The sequence below is a fragment of the Protopterus annectens genome, chromosome 12.part0, assembly GCF_019279795.1.
Source record: "Protopterus annectens isolate FY-2018-M chromosome 12.part0, PAN1.0, whole genome shotgun sequence".
NCBI lineage: Eukaryota > Metazoa > Chordata > Ceratodontiformes > Protopteridae > Protopterus > Protopterus annectens.
This window is the reverse complement of record NC_056746.1, coordinates 180982223-180999097: the sequence shown is the minus strand read 5'-3', so window position 1 is coordinate 180999097 and position 16875 is coordinate 180982223. Positions and strand designations below refer to the sequence as shown.

Genomic DNA, 16875 nt, shown 5'->3' with positions numbered 1-16875 from the left:
CATTGCTAAGAAATGCATAATTGTACCCTTTGAGAAGTCAACCATCTCATCTAATTACCGTGTTGATAATACGCCCCTAAGAGTTGACCCAGTTGTCAGGGATCTGGGTATACATGTAGACAGTAGCCTTACCTTTGACTATCACATGGCCGCAATGGTGAGGAAATCCTTTTATGTTGCACAACTTGTACGTAAGGGCATGGTATCTAGATCCAAAGAAGTCATTATCCCACTGTACACTGCCCTTATCAGACCAGTCATAGAGTACAGTGCTCCCTTCAGTATGTACCTGACCAGGCATGTGCGGCAAATAGAGTGACCTCACAGATTCCTTACAAAAAGAATGCATGGCTTAACAAACCTGCCTTGTGCATTGCACCTTAAAGCCCTTTCCCTCTACTCAAGCTCCAACAGATTGTTGAGGGGTAAACTATGCCTGGCTTACAAGACATTCACAAACCCCAAACTTATAAGTCTCATACATATTCGTAAGTCAAAGAGTACCAGAAATACTAGGTCTATGAACCTGAACTTTGTCTAGAACTTAAATAGAACACGATGGAGAGACAGATATGTGTCCCAAAGACTATCTTTCCAATGGAACAGGCTTCCCATCCATGTGAAGCTGAGTTTGTCTATTACCCAGTTTAAATGCAGCACAGATCAGTGGATGAGTAATGGGATATTTACACTGGGCCTGGCCCCTATGTTCCTTATGGAGAGAGGTAGCTTATAAATGCCTGTCTCTCAAGGTCCTATTTGGATACAGGACATCATTATCCTTTCAGGAAAACGTAGGCTTTGAAAGACCACCCTGGGTTGTTAGCCTAGTCACAATCTATAAATCTATTAAATAAATACCTTATAACAGACAATACTTTAATCCTTTAGAACTTAGTAGTCTGAAAGGAGGGGGGGGGGTCACTACCACATGGCCTGACATTGACCCTATTGATGTAGTAGTTCCTGTTGTTCTCCCACCGTCTAACAGCTGGACAGGCATATGAAACATCAGACTTGACTTGACCTTTAGCATTCTTCCTTCTGAAAGGTAGATCCTGCCCATGGAATGTGGTAAACTTTATAGAAAAGGATACTGAGACTGTCGAAGGTGGCCATGTGCCACCCATGCTGTGTATTAACCTGGGTAAAGTTTTCAAAACCATTTTCCATGAATGCGACTCTCCTACCTTCTTCAATAATCATGCCTGGCTGCAACAGGTCCTCTCTCAAGCCATCCATCCATCCATGTCTTTGCTGGACATCCTCATTTTCTCTTGGCTTCCTCCTGTCTCTCCCAAATCATCATCATAAATTGTCCCCTGCTGTCCTGCACAAATGCCTAAACCATTATAATCAACTATTTTTGACCTTCTCTGCAATTGGAGCTACTTTGTTTTCTGCTCTGATGTCATAATTTCTTCATCAGTCTGACAGAGTACATCTTACCATCCATCTCAGGCACTTAACCTCCATTACCTCTAGCTTCCTCCTTTTCTCTACTTTCACTGCTCAGATTTCTGTACCATACAGAAGCTCTGGTCACACCACTTTTTCACACACCTTGTTTTTCACACACTACCCCTGACACTCAGGGGTAGTTGGCTGTAATCCGTCTGATTCTAGGTTTGACCTCCTCATTCATAATTCCCTTCTCCTCAACCACCCCTCTCAGATATTTAAAGCTTTTAATCTGTTCCACTAGTTTTTCTTCCATCTCAATTTATTTTACTTCAGGTTTCCTCCATTTGCAGCCATGACAACTGTCTTTTCTGTACTAATTTTCATTCCATGTGTCTTCAGTTTTGCATTTTATTAATTATCATTTGCTGACATTCTTGTTCAGAGTCTGCTTGTAATGACACATCATCAGCATACAGCAGTGTTGTTGCTTTGTCCATTGCAACCTGTTTGCTAATGTTGTTCATCGCTAGTATGAATAGCAGTGGGCTTAGAGCTGAACTCTGATGCATTCCCACTCCCACTAGGAAACCATCTGTTAGTTCAAAAACTGTTTATACTTGTGTCATCAGGTCCTTGAGTCCTTCCTTGTACCTAACCTGTAGTAAGTCTGCCACTGTTTCTTGAACTTTGAACCATTGCAGGACTGTCCAAATCAACCTACTTAGGCCTTGTCATATGCTTTCTCCAAGTCTAGGAATTTCTGGTTAGACTCTTTCCTCATCTCTAGCTCTCTCTCTCTCACTAAAAACATTAGACCAGTTATACTGCATCTTGATGTGAATCTGAAATGCTCATCTTCCATCTTACTATCTACCACTTTGCTTTTTCCTTTATCAAATACCCCCAGAGCACATTCATGCAGTGTGACAGGAGTTTGATACCTCTATATACTGCCCACTGATGTGAATGTCCCCTTTGTTCTTGTACACTGGCATTAATACATTTATTCTTCACTACCATGCCAAATAACCTTAAATATATATTATAAATCCAAGGCTATGAATTGTTATTACATTAAACAGTGATATTAGTGTCGATGCATGACTGATTTTCTTCTTAAAAAAATTTACAGTTTTTCTAAACCTTTTATGTTACTGGTCAAGAAGAGGTATGTTATAGACATGAAAAAAAACAGCATTAGCATTTTAAAAGCCTGAAACTTTACTGCAGTGTTTGACATGTTTGCTCATTATTCGTTAAACAAAGATGGTTCTTTCCTGTAATGCATCATCTTATGTTACAGAAGCTGTGCTTTGACATACAGTATGTGCTCTTAGTATGAAATATTTTATGTCTTTTACATGGATGATAGTTGAACAAATTTACTCTAAACTGGACAAGGAAGTTACAACCATCATTTTTGGAAACCAGAAATATCATAAATAGTCATATGGTTGTGTTCTTACTTTGTATTACCTTGTACATGGACAGGAAAACTAAAAACATCAAGCAGGACCAGCAGAGAATTTAATACAACCATTGAAAACAAAACAAAATAACAAAGAAACTATTTAGTGGTTTATTAATAATGTTTAGTACTTTTATTTTACTTAAGACTTCTTTTGAACAAACTCACCAATTCATATCACCTCTTAATTAGATGAATGTAATCACATGATCTATGACATCATCAGCACATTCAGAAATGATACAACAATAGTAATACATTAAAATGAAATCTAAACATGGCATATATATTAAATGCTACGATGCCTTGGCAATCATAATTTAAACACACTTTTAATAACACTGGATTTATACAGGCCCAATTGAAACTTATTTAATTAATTTATTTATTTATCTTTGTTTACTGAGAAAGTCCGACTGGAGTAAAACCCCTTTTAGCAGAGACCCTGAGACAAAAGCTATACATTTAACACCAATTTTGCCAAATAAATAAAATACAGTTAAATGATATCAGAATGAATACAAATACAGGTAAGTGTTCAAACATGAGAAAAAACTTTACTATAGCTTACATAAACATCATTTACAAACAGAGCATGTACATAGCTTGCATAGGTATATACAGTGTTGAACATTTGAGATAAACAGATGCTTGTATATAGCAAAGAGAGATATAACATTGCAAAAGCTACAGTAATATTATCTGTGATGTCTAGCAATTAAAATAATGAAAAGAGGAGACAGCTTAACTGTGGAAATATAAAGGGGCGAAGGTGGTTAATAATGAAGTATAATATATGTTAGTAATAGAGCAATTCTGAAAGTATTGTTATGTTTAAGACTGTCCAGTTCACCTACTGCATGTCTTTAGAATGTGGGAGGAGTGAACATATGACTATTTAAAACATATTGATCCACATCAAAAGACTTGTTTGTGTGCAACATCTGAGCGATGGGACCTTCAGAAATAAACCTATAACAAGAAAATGTACCACACTTGTACACCCCTTCTTTCTTTTAAACAATGTTGTACTAAAACTCATCTCAGTTTTAGAATTTTATTAATTGATCTCTCCAGGTTGGAAGGTTTGGAGACAAAGCCAGAGAGGCAAGATTACGTTGGTTTGGATATGTGCTGAGGAGGGATGCAGAGTTTGTTTGTGTCTTTCGGCTTTTCCTGGTTAGGGGTCGCCACAGCGGAACTCCAGTCCGCTAATGATTGGTAGTGGATTTTTACGTACCGGGTTACCAGCCCTGACGCACAACCTTCAATGAAGGCACGCCCCATTCACGTATGCCTCCACACAGAAGACGCTCTAGCTGAGAATTAAACGGGACAACATCTTGCTATGAGGCGACAATGCTACCGCAGCACCACCACCGCAGTCTGAGGAGGGATGCAGAGTATATTGGGAAAAAGATGCTAAGGATGAAGCTGCCAGGTAACAGGAAAAGAGGAAGGCCTAAGATAAGGTTTATGGATGTGGTGAGAGAGGACATGCAGGTGGTTGGTGTGACAGAGCAAGATGTAGACGATAGGAAGAAATGGAAACAGTTGATCTGCTGTGGCGACCCCTAACGGGAGCAGCCGAAAGAAGAAGAAGAAGATCTCATTTCACTTAAAAGTGTCAGTTCCACTTAAAATCATCCAGTTACTTTTAATAATGTTTTCAATGTGAAATGTTAGTACTACTGGTCAAAAGCTAAGCTGATTGATGGCATCACTTACTCCATTAAAAAGTGATCTGTTTTAATATACCTATTCTGCTTAATTACATTAGCAAAAGTGTCCAATAACTTCTTATTATAGCCACTTTCAAAAACACGGGTGCTTGAGTTCACTAACAGACTTAATAAAAACATTGTCCTCCATGGTCAGCCTTGATAAGTGAATAAACTGACTTCTTACTAAATTCCTTTTTCACTGAAAGGATTTTTTTGTGAATAGTTTACAGATGTCACAACACTGGACAATGCTACCGAGACTAAGTGTTTCAAACTGTCTAGATATAGAGAGACTGTTGGGATAACTCTGAGCCATGTGGAAAACTGCCTGCAGACTGTGGCAGTATTATGATAATGCTGAATCGTTGTTTATAAATCTACCTAACGACCAAGAGAGTATCATGATAATGCTGAGTCATTATTTATAAATCTACCTAAAGCCAAGGAGAGTGTCATGATAATGCTGAGTCATTATGTATACAACTGCTTAGAATACTGGGAGTACACCTAGGTAATGTCAAATCATGACACACTTACCCAAACCATGCTTATAACTGTTCTGTAGTGAACAAGAATATTACTCCAGTAAAGAAACTAAATAAATAAATAAACAAATAAATAATGCTGAGTCATTATGTATAAACTGCTTAAAGACCAGGAGAGTGCTATAATAGTGCTGAGTCATATAAAACTGTTTATGCACCAGGAAAGTGCCATAATAATGCTGAGTCATTATGTATAAAACTGCTTAGAGATCAAGAGAGTGTCATGATAATGTTGAGTCATCATGAATAAAACTGTCTACAGACCAGGCAAGTATCATGCTAATAATACGTTCTATTTATTAAACTGCCTAGAGAGTTTGTCATGGAAAAGATTAATTATTATATATAAAACCAGCTATAGATCAGGAGAGTCTTGTGATAATGTTGAGTCATTATGTAAGTTACCTTTATCCAAAAATGCTATACATTTGTTCAGTGACATTAGATGTCATAGTCAGGGGTTAGTGCATATTAAGCCGAACCCTCTGGTCTTCCAAACATATCATTTTGTTACAAGTTCATGAATTAGTCTTCAATGATTGGCCCAAAGTAACCAAGCCAAGGACTTTGTCAACACTATTCCTCCAGGGTAGCATTAAGTGTCCAAGGTGGTCATGTATTGTGGAGGTCTGGAGTCAATGCCCTATATAAGGTCACTCTGTAATAAAGAAAATGTTACATTAGGCTTATCTTGGGATGTGCAGAACAGAAGTCTTAGTAGATCATTTTTGCGGGAATCTGGCATGGACTAATATGTGGGAAAAGAAGCAAAGATGTGTGATAACTGTGAAGCAAACAAACAAACGAAACAAAAACACAGTAAATGCACCTTACACACGTAGACTGTCCTGAAGAAAAATGGTCGTCTGCATGATAATTGTGTTGTCCATTCCTTTAAAAAAGGATTCTGCTTTTGACAACGGCTTAGTCATAGTTGACAGATGTGCACACTATAACCTCTAATACTTTCTATACGATATTGAAAGGCTGAGGCAGAATTTTAGCAGTTAACGTTTTCCTGAAATGCTGTTGCTGATGGTTGACAATGGGTCTTGTTTGCCAATGAGGAATTTACAAACTTTAGGAAGTAAACTGGATTTCATCATGTAACTTCTGCACCACTCCATGATTCATCTAATGGCCTGACAGAGAAAGTTGTCTAAAGTTTGAAGGAAGATTTGAAGAAAATGAAAGGTGATACTATGAAAAGCTTAAAACGATTCTTGTTTATTTACAGATTTACTTCTCAGATGATAATGTATGTCTCCAGGAGAAATGTTATGGCATAAACACTGATATCCACATTTGTATTGTTATCTGCCACATTTGAAACCACAACTCTAGAGAAAACAGTAAACACAAAAACAGAATTTTAATAAACATAAAAATGTGGGAAATATTACACCTGGAAATTAAGTTTATGAATTTCAATTTATGGTCCTAAATTAATCTCAGGCACATCTGACATTTGCTCAGGAACTGTGCCTTATTCTCTGGTTATCAGGCATGGTACATTTGAGATGAATAATGTTGCTCAAAGAAAGCAACATTCACAAAGACTGAACTACATTGTGAATCTAAAAAAAAAAAAAAAAAAAGTTACATTTGCTGAAGAGCACAGAGGTTCCCACATGCTTACTACAAGAGAGACATTTGAAATACCCATAGAATTTGCATCTGAGAAACTTGCATCTCCACGTTATGATTGAAGACCATGCGCAGTCTCAACAGCACTTGTAAAGAAGATTTTTTTTTTAAATCATCAAATTGTTTGTGCTCTCTTTTCACCAAAGGCCTGGCAGTTTATTGAGACCTTCTTAGTTAGAAAATAACAAGATGTTTAATTACTTATTGCCAATAAATGTTTTCAATAAGTGTGAAGAAATTTGTAAAAGTAATTGTCATGATATAACTGAAGGTGCTTGTCAGAACAGTGCATAGTGATGATGGAGTGGTCAGTAGTTATACTTTCAAGGTTCTAAAGCCCAAGGTTTCTGTTATGCGTGTTGTTTACCTTGCAAGAAGAAGTCTTGCTTTAATCACTGTTGTGGTAGATAGGTGTAGAGTTAAACTGAGATACATGAAGGTCCTCAATAGCAAAAAGCCTTGAAAAACAATTAATAACTGGTTATAATTCCATTGATTGCAATAAACTAAAGACTCTCATCATGAATCTTGGCATGCAGATATTAATATAGTGGATAAGGATAAGGAGAGCTATAGTAAAGGTGGCTAAAGTAGAAGGTTCAAGAAGTGACCATTGAAGGTCAGCCCACTAGATGTAGAACTAGGAGATGGATATTCAACTTGTCTCAAAACTACATTATCAGCAAGCCTTTTAATCTCAACATTTGGCAAAAGGAAGACATAAACAGGTACAAATGGGAAACTTTTAACCACAGGGTGATATATAGCAGTTAAGAATGTGGATTCAGCTATCTATGTAAAGTGATGCAGAAAAGATACAGGATTACAGAAACAGGTTGAGTGTAAGTTTCACCTTTGATGAGGGGTTAAAACAGATATTTGATGCATTTAAATGTCGGTCTACAGTTATTGGCACTGCTGGAATACCCTGAGTAGGTCAGCTTTAATGCTAATAGTCTTTCTCACTATGTATGACAAAAACAAGAAAGTAAATTGATATAGAATAGTAAGGAAGGATGTGCTGTCAAAGTGTTTCAGGAAGAATATGCTCAGAGTACTGTGTTATGGATTTTACAACAAAGTAACTAAGATATGACTGTTTTTATTCAAAAAAGAGATATTAATTTATTCATAATCCCAAAACAAGATCCCCAACAAAGAATTCTGTTTTAAAAAAAAGCATCAGATTTTCACTTTAATTCTTTTTCTCCCATACTTACAGTAAGCAGCTGCAAGGTTTATTCATGCTCCATGCTACATGTTTTTTGATAACTGGAATATAATACTGTATAACATATCTAGGTCTGCTGGTCATTGATTCAAGTTTTGATTTAAATAAATTGTTTGCTATTGACTGCTGGAGATCAGACAATTCATTCTCAGGTAATTTTGATGCCTTTGCATTTCTGCCATGTTTTTGACATTTTAAGTTATTATCATTGATTTTATGGTTTATTGTTGTCTTTAACATGTTTCAGTTATTTATCTCTGCCCTTCAACTGCTGATAACTATAAAGTGAAAAAAGCTGAGCCATAACAATAGAACCCACTGCTGATATTTTATGACCTGCAGTACTGAGTACGTATTCCTTAAATAGTAATCATACAAAATTACACATATCTTTAGTTATACCATTATGACTTTTAAGTCTTTTTAAAATGCTACAAAAGGTAATCAAACAAAACCCATTACTTGTTTTTTTTTTGTATTTTCCAAAATGAAAATCCACTCATTCTGCAAGCTAACAGATGCTCACTTAATACAAACCACAACAGCACACAAAGTATTACTTACTGCATTAAAACAATACATTGTGGAAGTATAACTACATAAATTATCTTACACGTGCATTACAGATAAAGAAGCAACAAACACAGGTAGGCAAGAAACAATGAATGAATGTACAATGACATTATTTAAAAAAAACGAAAAGCATTCTTTTTTTATAACACCACTGTACAATTTTGCAAGACATAAGTAAAAATGAATAATAAACTGGCCTTACCCATTCCATGGTTGATAATTATATAATACCCCTAATGAGAATAACTAGGATTGAATCAACTTTAAATAATCAAAGTATCACTTCATCAAATCGCAGAAGATTGAGACCACATTGCCGAAAACTTAATTCAACGGACTCCCGTAAAATTGTATTCTACCACAGGGAAACTAACCACTTGGCCACCATGGTTGACTTTGCCCTTTTCTCAGCTGTAGTGTGATCTCATAGTTGGTATATTTAGTTAGGAGAGTATGGGGGCAAAGCCCCCCACTTTAGTGGGTTTAATTTTCTTCTGTTTGTATTTTGATTATTGGTGGCCAAGTGGTTAGGTTCCCAATGGTAGAATACGATGTTCTGGGAGTTCGTTGAATTAAGTTTTCGGCAACATGGTCTCAATCTTCTGCGATTCATCAAAGTGGTATTTTGATTATTTAAAGTAGATCCCTACAATCATACCACAGATAATTTGAGGAGACCCATGCATGGGATAAAGCTTTTATTAGCTGCCTCTGTCCATTAGTAGTACAGGGGGGCAGTCCTGGGGTAAATTTTCTGTTTCCCATCCACATATCCAAGTTGCAGTTGAATATGAATAGGGATGAGCTTTGTTTTATGTAGATGGGGAGTATGTTTGAGAGCAGTGGTATCTTCTCTGAGATGTACTGTCTTTCCAAACTGTTCCGTTGATGTTGCAGAAGAGGTTTACATCCTTAGATAGAGTGTTTTCATGCCATCTGATTTGCTGATGTGCAGTAAATCCATCAGTATTGGGTTTAAGGATTTCTTGTATGCTAGACTGAGGTCACTTGTAATCAATCTGTAGGATACATAGTATAATGACAGAGCTTTGAGTCAGTCCATCTAGGACATATTATTTAGGCCTTGTATCCTTTTAATAAGGTATCTCTGTGGGCATTCCAGTTGTTGCATGTGTCTGGAGAGATACATGCCAAAGCCGGCATTATACACAATGATTGGCCTAATGAGGACTGAATAAAGGAGGACAACGACATCACTAGATCTAGACACAATCCCATTGTTTATAAGCTGTGAAATGTAGAAGGACTTTCTTGTGACAGTGGACACATGGTCGAAAGTTAGCTCACTGTCAACATAACTTCCCATATCCCAAACAACTGGGTCAACTCTTAGGGGAGTATTGTCAATGTAGTAGTTCCCTTGGGATAGATGACTTCCCAAAGGTTACAATAATTAATTTTTATGACATTTAGTTTCAGTCCATGATTTTGGGCCGCCACAGTGGTGCAGTGGTTAGCGTTGTTGCCTCACAGCAAGAGGTTCTCCAGTTCGATCCTCAGCTGGGGTTCCTTCTGTACAGAGTCGGGTCTATGTTAAATGGTCAAACATTACATGGTCGAGACCAAATGTTCGACATTTGGATGTCCGAACATAAAAAAAAAGAAAGAAAACACAGAAAAAAAACACTTTAACAGTGTAGGCAGGGGGGCAAGCCCCCTTGCACCCCCTACTTAAATATACCAACTCCGAGACCACACTTCAGTGCAGAAAAGGGAAAGTCTCCCTATCTGCACCATATGGTGCCATTGAAAGTCTATCTTCGAGCAGTCAAAATTTTGAACGTTTGGTCTCGACCATGTAACGTTTGAAATTTTGAGCGTTTGAAGATTTGACAGGTACCCATGGAGTCTGCATGTCCTCCCTGTGGTCGCCTGGGTTTCCTCCGGGTGCTCTGGTTTCCTCCCACATCCCAAAGACATGCTGTAGGTGGATTGGACACTATAAATTGGCCCTAGGCATGAGGGTGTGTGTGTGTGTGTGTGTGTGTGTGTGTGTGTGTGTGTGTGTGTGTGTGTGTGTGTGTGTGTGTGTGTGTGTGTGTGTGTGTGTGCCTTCTGTGGAAGGTTGGGTGCCGGGCTGGCAACTCAAGACTCTAAAACTCCACTGCCAATCATGAGTGGACAAGGTGATCTGCTGTGGCAACCCCTAACCAGGAAAAGCCAAAAGAAGAAGAAGTTTCAGTCCATGATCTTGGTACTAGTTAGTTATTTGATTTCTCCTAGATTGCAGTCATCTGCAAACATAGTCAGTCAGAGCCCTTTGGTATTTTTTAAAAAAAGTATGGTTAGAAAATTAAGTTTCAGTTTTGTGAAGAAGTGTAGAACTGTACTTCTCTGCAGAATATGAAGTTCTGATACAAAAATAAATGAATCCTGCAGTTCAAGACAGAAGCCTTCTGTTCTGTGTTGTAGCAGGATATGTAGTCTCACCAACAGAAAAAAATCAAGGTGTAAGTCATCTGAGGGTTAACAGTGTCTGATTATTTCATGGGAAAGATGGACTGTCAGAAGGTAGTAAATACCAACATTTTTCATCTAAAAATAATTTATTATTCCCATTCAGTAACACCAGTAGAAATTATTTTACACATTAAAACACAGTCATGTAATAAAGAAAAATAAGCATGCACATAAAAATGTACAAAAGGGGACGCAAGCTACAGAGCTGCTAGCTTTGTAAAATTAAAGGCATTTCTTAAAAGACTGATGCATGCACATGGAAAAATGCATTTGAACATTGTGGTTGACAAGTTCTTTTTTTTTTCCAGTTACTGGCAACAGTGTTGTGTCAGAAAACATCTATTCAGGAATCTGTCCTTGACGGAAAATCCATGGAAACTCCAATAGGTATGTAAGATATTCTGTAAAGCTGGTTCATATTTTTTTTTCTAAACAAAGCTTTTACTTAATTCCTCTGTGGACTTGAATACTTCTGTCTTACTGATGATTATTTCTCTTACACGGTGTTTGCTATTGCCCTCAGACATTTCATTACTATCTCAAAAAAAAGAAAAGCATTGTAGAGTTAACCACAAAAAAAAACAGTAAAATAAGAAGTTTACTTAACCTTTGTTAAAAGCATTATAGTGTTAACCATGAAAACTACCAAAATAAAAAAAATACTTAATATTTGTTAAATGCAAAATGCCTGCTAGATAAACCTGCCTACTTTCAGAAATGACCAGGAAATATTGATTTGGCTAATGGAATGACTGAAGTAATAGATTATGCAAATGAAAGGTGAGAACCATACTTCTTTGCAAGATGTATTCCTTTCAGACCATTCCATTGCAGTAGATGCTACCTGATGTTTTTAATTTTGTTTTTCTTAGCTTACTAGGTATTGTAATGGCTTCCTCCTCATCTACTGCCTTTCGCTTTAAAAATGTTGGCTTACATTTTGATGCTGGTGGCCAGACTGCAGTAGAAGGTTCTACCATCTTTCAAACTACACAATATCCTCAGTCAGTATGGGGATTAAACTTAACAACAATTAGTATATGAAGTGGCACAAATCAATTCTCCTGTAGATTACAGGGGAGGGTGTGATATATTTTAGTTTACACACCATAGCTTTACGATGACTATCACATCACAGGAGGCAAACTGGAAAAATAATTTCCTTGTGACACAAAGTAGTAAAACTATAACCTAGATGAAAGTGTTATATGCTTTGTGTTAGTCACAGTTTGTGCAGATAAAATAGCTGGCAGCATCTTGTAGACTGAAACAGCAGACCCTTTTTCCAAGATCTACACATGTCCCACCTTTAAAGTCAGAATCAATGACAAAATGCAGTAACCTTTAAGGTTGAATCAGAAAAAAGTTAAGCATTCATTGGGAGAGGTTTTTAGGAAAATGTATTTGGGAGGACTGAATTTATGTGTGAGACTAGTACGGGGACAACAAGACACAGAAACTTTGGGTCATGAGAGTTTATCTCAGTCAGACTAAAAGCGCAAAGACTGGCAAGTTAAAAATGTTACAGGGCAAAGATGCATGCGTTCTGTACACTTTTTCATTATGTATCTTCACAACAATATCAAGGATTTATATTAGTTAATAAGGTACTGAGATCTTTATACAAGAGGACTTGATATGCTGGATGATCCCATATACCTAAGTTCATCAAAAAGACTCACCAAATACTCCTACAATAACAAAATCATGCTCAAAGGATCCATACTTGTAATAGAGACTTTATTCACTGTTGTATTGGGCTTGTGCTGAGTTCACAGGAAAATAAAGGATATAGATTAAGGCATTGTAGAAACAGCTATACAACATAAATAGCAAAGTTTCTGTAGTTTATAAATACAGTTTATTTGTTTAACGAGTTGTTGAAAGCTAGCCCATAGCTCTGAGATATTATTGACTGCTGTCACAGAGACACAGAACTCATGATAACACAATACGCTTTGCGTGCACCAAAGTACCTCTTATTGTATAATACAATGGTGTAACCATGTCTCTGCAGCTGTTCATTACTCAAGGATGTCCTTAGGACCTTGCTTACTCCCTAATTAAGAAAATGGACTATGTATGCCCTGAGTGCACATAGATTATATGTACTGAGAATGAACCCTAGAACATATCTCTCCTTTACCCACCCTATACTGTTACATAAAACTAGAGCTGTGACTTTCCCACATAGCATTGTTACATCTATTTTAAATGAGGATGGCTCAAGTTTATCTGTAAAACAATATTTTCTTACAACTGCCTGAGTAGTGTTCACCTCAACACTGTGACCCTGCTGTATCTCTCAGGGCAGTGTGCACTTAGACATTTTGAGAAAGCACAAAATCTGTATCATTGGCACCTAGCACATGTCTGCTTGGAAAAAGATATGAAAATGTGAAAGGAAGGCTACAGTTTGATGATTTTTAGTATCCTAAAAGTGATTGCTTTAGCCATTCAAAGAACTCAAATTCTTTAATCATATTATTTACATCACTTGTCTGTGCCATTTCTAATGATACATGCATGCAAGGCCTTATTGCTTTAAGTAACAAGTTTCAAACACAAAACCTCCATCTCCTATCAGTGGAGAAGGGGCTCAGGCCAGAGTATGTACCATTTGGAAAGTTTCTAAGAATTTCAAGTAAAATTTCGTCTTTATTGACTAGTAAAACTGAAATACTATCCCTAGGTTTCTGAAAAAAGTTCTCACTGCTCACTCTAATTAGCCAGCACAGGTTGGTCAATTGGTGCAACAGCACGAAAATGTGATTCAGAAACAGGTATGGCCACAGTGAGAAATACCTCATTACCAGCTCATTAGCATACCTCTCAACCGCTTAAAGCAAGAAATCTGGACAGAGCCATAAATAATGGGGGACAAAGGATCAAAAATAGGGGCAATTTTTAAATATTGCTCTTATAAACTTACAAAGTAGATAGAATAACAGGTTTTGCATTAGCATGAATTTTCTGAAGAGTATGAAGTCTGAAACTCAAACGACTGTCATTATTTTTTGACTTAAATCTTCAATGATTTGGCAATGATTTGCTAGAAAATCACAATTTTATGAATAATGGACCAAAAATATGAGGTAAAAATCTGGACAATCTTCAAACATCTGTACAGTTGAGAGGTATGCAGAGTTATTATCATGTTTCTGAATTGCACACTAACAGTCAGATCCAACCATGGTAGTGTTCTCCCTGAAGGCCTATGAATCACATCACCAAAGGCACCCCCCCCCACATCTATATACACACATTCAGACCCCTATGTGCATACATAGGTTCATAGGGTCATAGTTTAGTACTAAGCTAACTGCAACTGCGAGCCATTTTAAGCCTAGCCAGTTATCCCTTGTGAGACTCAAACCCTGCACCTTGTGTTTGTAAGGCAAACACCTTAACCATTAAGCCACCCTCCCAATACCTCAAATAAAAATAACCTGGAACTCCCTCCCTACTGATCTAACCTCCTTACCTTCAACTTGTTGTGTCTTTCGGCTTTTCCCGGTTAGGGGTCGCCACAGCAGAACTCCGGTCTGCTAATGATTGGCAGTAGATTTTTATGTGCCGAGTTGCCAGCCCTGATGCACAACCTTCAATGAAGTTACGCCCATTCATGCATGTCTCCACACAGAAGACGCTTTAGCTGAGAATCGAACAGGACAACGTCTTACTATAGGGCGACAATGCTACCGCAGCACCACTAAATCCAAACTCAAACCATACCTTAAATCGCACTGGCTATGCCCCTGTGCAAACCCAGACTAACTACCTCCACTGTCTCCAAACACTAATCTTCTCACTCACACAAACTATTTTTTTTACTAACATTATTGTTTGTATAACCTTTTTAAAGTTTAAATAGTGCTCGATTTCACTTACCTTATATTTTGTTGTATGTATATTCGTACGTGTTACGTAGCTTGGAAGATTTTTTCCTTACTCTTAAGCTAAAATGTAATATACTAGTATAATTTGCTAAATCTTAGTAATGTACTTATGTTATTGTGATTCTATTCTGAAGTGTGGAGCTTTTCTCCCCGGGTCTCCACTGAAAATGGACATATATCCAGTTGGACTAGCCCAGTCAACAAATGTAAAATAAAATAAAATAAACACACACATGCACAAATGCACACGTGCACATGTGCACATGCACACACACACACACACACACACACACACACACACACACACACACACACACACACACACACACACACACACACACACACACCAAAACTCTCAATTCCCTACGATTGGAGTGAATGGGTAACTGTTGTGCTTTTATAGTTATCGCTTATTCCTCTTAGAGTAAAATTTTACTCACTTGAACAGTTCCCTGAAATCAGGAGCCATGGACATTTCCAGCATTAGCCACTCCCTCAGACTGTTGCATTAATATTGCAGTCTGTACACAAGACCATCCTTTGCACCGAAGCCCCTGCAGGGGGAACACCTCAGAGGTAGAGCAGTTCATGAACTGGAAAGCATTATGGGGGAAAATGGCCAAGCTAATGTTTCCCCATCTCACTACACCTTTCTGAATCACAGCCTATATCTTTTGCAAGTTTTGTTTCTAGCATTTCTGCTAATGGAATTAGGTAGAGGTTTTGTTTTCTTTCACCAGTACTCATAGTTTTTCAAGCAGATATTTCCCCACAGCAATGATCAATATATAGTTTTCTTTCAGACAATTATTGAGTAAAAGGAACTGGATTTTTTCATATGTATTTATCTTTTATCTCATTACAGTCAGGCTCTGCTACCAGACTTCAAGCAAGAAAAGCTGATATGTATTAATCTGTTGATGAAATGTTCTTTAAAGCAGTGACTCTATGGATTTAAATTATTTGTCAGCAGAGATTTTATCAGTAGTTAGCACAGCAGTATGAGTATAAATGATCTGCTGTTAGGTGACCTAATCACTGCTATATCAAGTATCAGACACTGATTAAGGTAGTTGGTATTTTGTAATGCATTATTATAATTGCTACTGCAGTCAGGAAGTTTGAACATTAAAGCTATGTGCTACTGATCAGGGACAGATGTCATTTTGCATGAATACCTTCACGGTATACAGAATGGTTGTACCAACTATTCCTGCTGGTGTATTACAATACTAAAAACACAGTGCATCAATTGCACCTCTGGTATAAAAGCACAAACCACAAAATGCTAAAAAAACATATGTGCCATACTGTTCACAGAAGCCTAGATTAATTTGTACATTGAATAATCTTCTAGTTCTATCCTGTTAGCTTGGCTGTCAAAGGGGAAATCATTCCCTTTAATCTGTTCGTTATGACCAAAAAGGCGTGCAAGTGGTCATATCACATCTATTGGTAATAACTGACTCACTGCAGGATGCAAACTAAAAGCAGAGCTGTTTCTCCTTGCACCACCTTAGATGATTGTTATTTTTGTGTAATCTGCAGTCTTTTCTGGTGATTGAGAAAAAGAAAAAAAAAACATTCTACAAAACTACTTTTCATTTCCCTTTATGAATACCTACCACCCTTTGTTACTAATTTTATTATCCCTCCACTGGTATAATTCATTCTTATTTCACCAGTAATAAAGTACTTGAAACCCTTAGGTTATTGTCTCTAATGTTACTCTGCAGTTTGAACACTTTTAATTCTTATTTCTTTCCAGCTTCCTTATCACATGGCTTTTCCATCTGAGTACATTTCAATACACACATCTGTTCTCTTTTTAACAGCTTTAAATTAATTTGTTCTCATTAAATGCAATGTATTACAAAAAAGAACGTGTAATTTCCCAGTATAT

General features: G+C 37.1%; 1 protein-coding gene across 1 annotated transcript in view; it reads left to right on the top strand.

Moving 5' to 3' along the window:
• Nucleotides 1-16875, top strand: part of CASKIN1 (CASK interacting protein 1) — a 1590276-nt gene that overhangs the window by 1178308 nt on the left and 395093 nt on the right. Inside the window, 1 exon segment of the mRNA XM_044089212.1 lies at nt 11382-11460. Coding sequence (XP_043945147.1) covers nt 11382-11460 — 79 coding nt within the window.